Here is a 10,059-nt window from a genome sequence, read left to right on the forward strand (position 1 = left end):
TAAACAAGTGCTAATGCATCCTGATTCAATTAGTTTAAACCAGTTCCTGCACTATTAGAGCACACTTTTTATACAAAGCTGTGCAATTTTTATTTGACATTGTGCTTAGTTAATAGTTAAAAAATTTTTATGTGAGTAATCAGTATGGGGAAAACAGCAGTTGAAAGAATGAGAGAATCTAGAACTAGAATGTTCTATATTCTCTCAGATAAATAAAGATACAGTAGAGAACCAATTATCCGGGATGCTCGGGACCATCGCTATCCCGGATGTCTGAATTTCCCGGTTTTCTGGATCGACCAAAAAGTGTCGTTAATCGATGTTTTATCGAATCCGAATTACAAGGAAAAAGTGCAATGCATAAAGTAAGCGAAAAAAGAAAGGTACTCCTAACTTTAAAAGAATAAAAAAATGTGCAAGTTTAGACAAGAAAAACAAGTTCAAAAAATACAAAATTCTCGTATTTATTTTTTAAAAATAATAACAATTCCTAAATTAACTAATATAAACAAAACCAATGGTTAAATAACGCAATATATTTCATACCTAATTATACGGGGGAAACGATAAAATAAAAAGAAAACACTTGAAAATTATCGAACCGAAACGATAGTTAAAAAAGGCACTATCATAAATATTAAAACCGGAACAAAGCAAGATCAACGGAATTTAAAAAAAAAACCTAATGATAAAATTTATGAATAAAAAGAATTAATTTATTGAGTGCGAAATTTATCGTGAAAAGAAAAAAATATCAAACGTAGTGGAATCAGAAAAACAAAACTGCAATCTGCTTCATAAAATGATCCTGTGTTTAAATTAATAAACAATTCTCCTTTTATTTATTTTTTGTTGTTGATAAAAACACGATATTTTATTACAGCAGATGTGATTCCACATCAATAAAAACTTGCAAATGATACCGCACTTCCAAAGAATGAGAATTTATTCTGAAGAAACATATTTTATTTTTATTAATCGATGTCAAATAGATTAATATATTTTTCTCTTTCATCTTCTGTTCACTGATATGCAGCATTTCCCCCACCCCCCTCGTAAATCAAACAGAAAACGAAATCAGCATGCCACACCCTTAAGCTTGATTGGCGGCCTAAAGGAGAAAATAAAACATTCCTCCCTGCCCTGCCTTCAAGGTCAGGGAGGAAATGACGTTTCTCTGGGTAAACGGGGGGGGGAATTCTCCCCTTCCTTACATTTTCCTCTACTCAACTTCAAGGATGAGTACAATTTCCACTTTTTTTAATAATCGTTCTAGTTTAAAATGGAGAGAAAACTGATAAAAAATTTTCCCGGTTTTCTGGTTTCCCGGTTATCTGGATACCGGATAAATGGTTCTCTACTGCATATAAATTTTATGTATTAATTAAATTTCTCATATGAATATAGGTTTTTGACATTTTCGTCATTTTTGACAGTGAGGTTTTTGACATGACGGTTTAAACCATGGTTAAAACCGTCAAAAACTGTCACATGTCAAAAACCTGCCAACCCTGCTTTTAGAGATTTCAAATTATTCAGAGGGACAAATACCTTCCCTATCACTAACGCTCAACTATCATTCATTTTCAGATACAGAGTTTTAAATTCTATTGTATTGGTTTTTTCTATCTTGTCTAGGTTTAAGCAAAAGGAATGAGCTTATTTTGTTCTAGGTTTAAAATTAGATAGAAATGACACTTATGAACATGAAAATGAGTTTAACTAAATTTAGTAATGAGTATTGGACACTGTTCAATCAAGGCTTTTATATGGTAAGAATTGTTCATGCCATAATGAGGAGGAAAAGTATTTTGTAATTTTTAATTTATTACCAATTACTGTGCAACCTCAAAAATCCGGACGGTCTGGATTTCCGAAATTTCCAGACTTTAGATATCTTACTTAAATTGATAGAATTATCAAAGTTTCAAATTTGACTGGCCCATTTCGCTATTAAACGTGAGACATTGAAAATGATACAGAGATAAAAATTTACTTAAAATAATGATATATTTAAATCAACACAAATAAATGTTAACTAAATTATTTCTTAAACATATCAAATATCATAAGCTGTTTCTTAGATTTCATTCTATGATTACTTATTTTTTCTTTCACTTTATAAAGTAATATTAACTTGCATTCATCATCAATATCTCTTTGCTCCAAAAGTTTAAAAACACTGTCCACATTTCTTAACATTTCATCCAAAGAAGCTGATCTTTCTTTATTTGGAGTTTCCTCTTCTGCATCACTGCCATTACCTAAAAGGGCCATTTTTATTTCGTCGTCAGTCATGTGATTGACAACAGGTAATTTGTTGTCGCAACTCATTACATTACCTCCTCAACGTCATCTTCATCGGTTTCAAATACGCACTTTGCGTGGTCGAGAAGTTGATTAATTTCAAGTTTTAAATTTTGAAGTTTTAAAGATGTAAAACTTTCAAAATCGTTTTCACTTTTGTTTTCAAAGAAAATTGTAGAAAACGGCAAATTTTGCCAACTATGTTGCAAAGTTTCCAACGTAACATTGTTCCATGCATTTGCGGCACTGTGAAGGACATCCTTTATGTCAAACTCCTTTTAAAATTCTGTGATTCTCTTTCTCTGAATGATAGAACGTATCATTTTCTCCAAAAAGTCTTTTTTTCCGTATATATATTCACATTTTAAGGATCTTAGTATTCCATTATCCATCGGTTGAATAAGCGAAGTACAATTTGGAGGATGTACATTATCTGAACTCCTGATTTAGATCAAATTTCAGCTGGAAGATGCGCTGTGCAATTATCTAAGATGAGGGTAATCTTGGCATCGCTCGGAAGCCCAACAGCATTCCAGTGAGTTTGAGCTTTCAGAACGAAATGATCATTAAACCCATCTTCGATCAATTCTTGTGTAATCTACGCACGTTTGCTTTGTACGTAACAGATGCTCGAGGTCTAGCACTTTTGACGATTACCATCAGCTTGAGGCGATGAAATCCGGAAACATTAGCCCAAGCATCCTTTACATCTTTCACACCAGATAGATTACTTTCATCTGCAATCACTAGGGTTTTTCTTGGAACATGGGCCAGAAGAGAGCAGTTTCATTTTGCATTGTATATTTGATCGAAAGATAAATTATTTTCAGCAACAAATTAGGAAAATTCATTAATAAATGTTCAGCAGCTACAACGTCAGCTGGCGCCTTTTCCCTGCAAATTCTTAATTGCCTTATTCCGTGACGTTTTTTAAATCTAACCATGCTGAAGAATATTATTTCTATTTTCAAGTCTTTGTGTTAGAGTCTTGGCTATGCCATCATATTTGCGCCAGTCAAAGGCACTTTCCCACTTCATCTTTGTTGCACCCATTCTATTATATTACCAAATCATCGTTGTTATCTTTGCGAATTGTTTTTTATTTTTTACCATCTCTAAATTTACATCACTTTTCGTGAAAAACTGCAGTACTTTTTTCTTCTGTTTTCTTAAATCATTACAGTTGATTTATCGAGTTCGTATTCTGTGCAAAGATTAGCCACTGAAGTCCCCGAGTCATACTTCCGCAGTTATTCTACTTTAAAAAAAATTTTTTTAAAAAAAAGTGAATTATGCTTTTTCTTCTACGAACTATCGCCATTTTTTCCTGCAATTGATCGTTTAGATAACATAATTTTAGCAATTAAAACTAAAAATGTGGACTTAAAACTTATTTGAAATGATCCATTTGAAACAGATGCTCCTAGACTGGAATTGGATTAGACTGTAACGCCTTTTACTAATCCTTTTCTTGTTGTGGGAGATGAAAGATTTTGTTCCCTCCTCCTAAGCTTCAATGTTAAGAAAGAATTTTGGGTAAAAAACAAGGTGGTCGAAGAATTCCTCCTCCTTATCTATACAGATAAAAAATGACTGGAATTTCCTTATCAGCTATGCATTCACTCCCTGCCTCTTCATCCACTGTTTTGTTGTTCGAAAGGAGTTGTAGGTTTTACATTAAAATTTTTATTTAAAGCGTTTATTATTTATTTTTTGGAAATTGATTTAAAGAATTTTCTCTGACAAACCGGACATAACTTTCCAAAGTAATTGGTATAATTGTTTTGGTATTTTATTTTAACATGTAGTTTTGAAATAAAAATGAAATATTTTTATTTCTTTTTTAACAATTTCATTTTTTTAATGATATATTTTATAATCAAATATTAATATCTTTTATACCATGTATCCTATTTTTGTGTCTCTCTTTTCTAAATATTGTTTAATACACAATACAATTTTCTTATCAATTTAGTGGAGAAGCTACCTTGCCCTGTTGAATTAAATGTAAATGGTAAAACGGGTCGTTCCCAAAGTCATTTGGTAACAGTACTTGATGCTTTACATATTGATTTGACAAGATTTCCTCTAAGAAGTCATTCAGAAAACTCTGTTGGTGATGGTAATATACTTTTATTGTCCTTATTTACCAATATTGTTTATTTGCTATTTATCAATATTTGTTGCTTAACACTATTACAGATTATATTTTGTTTTACATAATTTAATATATGAGGAAATTTGTACTCCTTCGGATAGTTTTCTCTTTCCAAGCTTCTAGTGAAGCAATTCAAAATAATATATAGGAATGTAGCAAATAGTTTTTTTGGCCAAATTACTCAATTTTGAGTAATTAACTATTGAATAGTGATGCATTAATTATAATTTCTCTCAAAATACTATGTTTATTATTCTTATATAGTTTATATATATTTGCATAGTTCTTGTTAAATATGTGCAGCGTTAAAGTATGAAACAAAAGAATACAAAATTAGCAGGGCTGCCAACCTAGAAGTCCTAGTGTCCCAAAATGCTTAAAGCGGTAACCAAATTACTTATTATGTTTGCATTTAAATCCTTCCCTTCACAATTCATAAGTTATAAACAATTAAGTCAATTTATTTAATAATTATTAGAGAGAGAGAACTTTCATCCAAGTGACACAAAATCAAAGTGTTTTTCAATAAAAGTTAAGATCTTGCAAAATAAATCCACAAAATGTTACCTTTTTGGTGATAAAGGAAATGTTAATAATTATAGTTGGTCTATTAAATAGGTCGAGAGAAAGTCTTTTTTATGAGTTAGTGAAGAGATCATAAAATAGATTAAAAGACAGGATGTGAATAAAGAGCATTTTGTTTAGAATAATAAATTGAGAAAAAGATTTACTGAAAAGGAATGTTACAAATATATTTATCTACTTGCACTGTAATAATCAGCAATGTCAAGCTGTAATTTTTGTTGACTTTTTTTTAAATACACATATTTTAACTGAAGTTTCATTCCAATCTGTAGTTTCATTTAATGTAGTATCTTTATCCCTACTTTGTCTATCAATAATTTTTGCTTGTTTGGTTGTCAAGTTAAATATGTTCTCATGTTCTTTCCTCTATTTATGGTCAGTGATGAAACAATAACAGAAATTATGAATTGCTTTTCTTTTATAGCTAACCATGTTGATGATATTCACTGCAGTATTAGTTTTCGACAAAGCAACAGAACTCAAAGACTATCTACAGATGACCAGTCTTCATCCTTCCCTGCCAATAATGTTGGAGGTGGTGCTCGTATGAGATCTCGTCGAAGTAATCATAATGCAGCCTCACCAAGTGGCACTGTTTCGCCAGCTAATGGGCTGTCCCCAAATAGTGGAGTACGTCGATTGCAGAATGATAATAGGCACCAATCCCTCCCTGCTATTGTTAACGATTCAACAATATCTCCTTCAGTTGGTAAGTTAGCTATTTTCTTCGATTCTTTTTTAATTAAAATTTACTGTGGAATGTTAAACTATTCAAATAAAAAATTTACATAATTTAATATTTTATTTTGATGACAATAGGGTTGGCAAATTTTTGATACATGTTAGGTTTTGACAATTTTAACCATCAATAACTGCTGCATCAAAAACTTAGAAAAATTATGTATCGGCACAAAAATTCCATTTATGTATTCTATTCATATCTTCATCTCCTTATATTAAAAATACAAGGTAATATAGTTAATTATAAAAGGTAAATTTGTTCAAAATCCTTTGTTATTTTGTATTATGGTCTACATTCTTTAGTACGACCCTTTTATTACATTGCCCAATACCTAAAGTCCTGTTTGCTGTTCCATAGATGCTGTGTCATTTTAATGTCACGTAGCGACTGAAATTTTTTTTTTTTTTAAAATTCCTGAAGGAGTAATTAATTTCCATGCAAGAGTGTCAGGGCCATCTATTCTTATCCTAGGTGGTCCTTGGCATTATCTATGGTAAAAAAGATAGTGAAGTAATGATATTTTCATTATTGAGAATTGTAAGTGTTTATTGAATTTTTCCCAGAAGTCTCTTTTATGCATTCACAGCCTATGTACATTTCTTTTCATTTAAAACACATTTCACATTCTTCTTGATTTTGTTTTTACTTAGACTTTTCAGTTCTTTGGGTGTATGTTATTTAGTAGGATGTAGATTGATTGGGATGGTAAGAGGTTTCACTAAAATCAGTTCAGCATCAATGATTGCTATAGTTTTGATTACTCACGTAATAGCAAACTCAAGTTATTAATGTCCATTTTTCTTTGGACCACAGGGATCGTTATATTTAGTATCAACTGTATTATAATTTATGCTTTTATAAATTTTTCTTCCATTTGAATGTTGATATTTGTAAATCAACTTAAATTTAAATATTATATATATTTATAAATTTTATATTATATATATTTATTAGTATGTATTTTTAATTAACGTTTTAAATGTACCATGTAAAACTTCTCCTGCATTATGGCCCTGTAACTGTCATTCTAGCTATCTGACAGATTTTAATGGTTGTTTTTTATCAAAAACGAATATTTTGACTACAAGAATTGTAAAAAACCCACAGGGTGAATTGCACAGTATTGCATCTTCAAAAAGTTAAAAGAAAAGTTTATGATTTTATAGCAGATTTGCATCTGGAAGAGCGCAATTTTACAACTTAATATATGCTTCAAATTTATTTATTACTGTGTACTGCATATTCTTACCTTATTTCGTAAGTAACTGCAAGAGGTTATAACTTAAGTTAAAGTTCTGTCTTAGAATTATATAATTTTCAATGTATACAGCTGGTCTCTAATTGTTATTTTTAATATTTATTAGATGGCATTCAGTTTAATTATTTTTCCTAGTTTCTCCAGATACTCAGGGTTTGTCAGCGCTTTCCATCTCTGTCAATAGCAACATTCCTGCTACTAGACCTTCAACTTCTATTGGAGCTGCTACTGTGAATGGAGCTTTACCAACTGCATCTAATGCAAATGCTACTAGTCAACCACCTTCAATTGCACAACCACAAGCAGCATCTGGGAGATCTGCTAACCAAAGGTCAAATGCTGAAGAAGAACCACTACCAACTGGGTAATACAATACTCTTTCATGAATTGAAAATTATTGTTGTATCAACAACGGTATGAATCATTATAAATTTTACATTTAAAATTTAATCATACAATTATGAGTTAACTGGAGTAAGTACTCTAAAATATTTTAAAACTGGATATGTAAGGGGAAAAAATGATGTAGCATGGGATAATAAAAAAAAATATGTTTAAAAGTTCTATGATGACTTAAATTGATGATGTAAAAATCTAAAAAAAAAATATTAAAAAAAAAATAGCCTCATTTCTCTGAAATGGAAAAAAATAAAAAGTAATAAAGGATTTTTAAGCTCAATAGGAGGAAGATGTTTTACTTTTTGAATTGGTTATTATTTAATTTAAATTTAGGTTATTTTACAGTAAAAACGTTTCCTAGGATTCATTTACATTATTTTTTATATAAGTTAGGCAAAAGTAAATAACAATAAAGACATAATTAATTAGGAAAATGTTTATGAATCAGTGTTACAATGCATTTTTAAATATTTCAAATTTAAATTAAAGTAAATAAGTAGAACTTTAGCTAGGGCTTTTCAAAATCAAAGATTACCACTGGGTAATGGTTTTAGTTCTATTCTTAAAAAAACAGGGTGATTTTTTTTAAGGTGAGCACTTCATAATGTTCTGTTTTATGCACTTTTATGTCCTCAAACATTTATTTTGACTAAAACTAAACTGAACTAATGTGCAAAAGGGAAGAAAATTTTTAGAAACTAAAATAAGCTGCATTTATTGTTTTTAAAATAGTTAACATTATTATTAAAATGGTTATTATTTTAAGTAAAAACTAAAATATTATTTCAATTAATTAATTTCATCAATAGATTATTATTTAAATAGTATATGCTTATTTACATATTTGCTAGAGTTTTTGAAATGAATGATTTACAGCCATACAATATAAATATTGGTTTCTTTAGTATTAAATAAAGAGACTCTTATTTTATTTCTGAATAATTTAATATTGTTTTCGTAAACTTTCATAAAGCATCACTGTGCATTTAGATTAAATGTTAGCTTGCTGTACTGCAGCTTTGTAGTTGGTTGGATTTTATTGGCGCAAGAGCCAGAAATGGCTATACTGCGCCAGGCACTAGGTTAAAATTTGGTCACAAGGTTAAACTACGGTGTTATTTTTTAAAGCAGAGAATAAAGTCCTATGACTTTGATAAATTTTAAAAGATTGGTAATTGCAGCTTTGTAAGAATTGGTGATTAAGTGTTAAGAGTCTAGATATATGTTCCTGCTTTTAAGATTTTGCATGTATTTTTCGCTATCTTCATAGAGACAATATTCTTTTTAAAAAATTAAAAAGAATTGGATTAATTTAGCTTACTGTTTAAAATGTTATTAAACTAATATTATTGCTCTAAGTGTGTCTAAAATGATAAAAAATCTGTCTAAATTTTTTTCAGTTCCAAAATTTTTTTATATTTCCCAATTTTGAAAACGCTTTTTAGTTTCCATTTTCATTAATGTTTTGTATTGCATTTGTTTATTTGCAGGTGGGAAGTGAGATTTGATCAGTATGGCCGAAAATACTATGTTGATCATAACACAAAAAGCACTACTTGGGAAAGACCACAGCCTTTACCTCTTGGGTATAAATTACAATTGATGTTTTAAAATTTTTAATTACAATTAATTTTACATGTTTTTGTTTCATGAAAATTTATCTAAAAATATATTTTCAGTTGGGAAATGCGGAGAGACAATAGGGGAAGGGTGTACTATGTAGACCACAACACTAGAACGACTACTTGGCAGCGACCTACTGCTGAAAGTGTTAGAAACTATCAGCATTGGCAATCTCATCAAGCTCAAGCTATGCAACAGTGTCAACAAAGGTTCCTTTATCATGTGTGTAGCAGGTTTTTTTTTTAGAGTGTTACTCTATCTGAATTCTTGTCTGTTTTTTTTTTTTTTTTTTTTTTTTTTTTTTTTTTTTTTTTTTGCTACTGCTTGTATTCTTGTATTTCCTCCTCATTTTAAGGCTATGAGCAAGGAACTTTTCAGTCTTATTGATTTGATCAATGAAAGATTAGAATCCAGAAAGCTTTATCGTTTAAATTATTTTTGTGAAGTTTAAAATTTGTTTTTCTGGGGTCATTTTATTACACAAGTGAGGGGAACTGAAAAAGTTTTATGTGTGCATCGTAAATGAGGAAAAAAAAATATAGTCAAGAAATAAATAAAATAATAATAAATAGGGGAGAGTGGGGTCAATTGTAAAATTTTTTACTTAACTATTTTTAACTAACAAAAAATCCTATATATTATTAGTATTAATTGACAGACGAGTAAAGTAGACTATCCTCTACTAGGGAAAAAAAACCTTATTTTAAATGCTATTATATTAGTTATTAACAATTTTTGACACTCGTGCAGTTGTTACAATTGTCCCCACTTACGGGGTCAATTGTAACAGTTCATAAATACAACTAAAACATAGTTAATTATACATATTATCTTAGTTGCGATATATTTTTTTATTGATCAAAATAGTAGTGATATTTTAGGAGTAAAAATAATAATGAGCAGAAACCTAAAGGGTTAAACTTTTAACTTTAAGGGGTTAAAAATTTTAATTTATGCTGTGAAAGGTGACAAATAAAATAATGCACA

At 29.7% G+C, this 10,059-nt stretch overlaps 1 protein-coding gene across 2 annotated transcripts in view; it reads left to right on the forward strand.

The window, feature by feature from the left end:
* LOC107442990 (Suppressor of deltex) overlaps nt 1–10,059 on the forward strand; it is a 34,248-nt gene that overhangs the window by 4,010 nt on the left and 20,179 nt on the right. For both annotated transcript variants that reach the window (XM_016056710.4, XM_016056712.4), the window contains exons 5-9: nt 4,283–4,429; nt 5,475–5,759; nt 7,186–7,414; nt 8,940–9,035; nt 9,129–9,294. In XM_016056710.4, coding sequence (XP_015912196.1) covers nt 4,283–4,429; nt 5,475–5,759; nt 7,186–7,414; nt 8,940–9,035; nt 9,129–9,294 — 923 coding nt within the window. The remainder of the gene's footprint in view (nt 1–4,282; nt 4,430–5,474; nt 5,760–7,185; nt 7,415–8,939; nt 9,036–9,128; nt 9,295–10,059) is intronic.

Source organism: Parasteatoda tepidariorum, chromosome 4 (assembly GCF_043381705.1).
Source record: "Parasteatoda tepidariorum isolate YZ-2023 chromosome 4, CAS_Ptep_4.0, whole genome shotgun sequence".
NCBI lineage: Eukaryota > Metazoa > Arthropoda > Arachnida > Araneae > Theridiidae > Parasteatoda > Parasteatoda tepidariorum.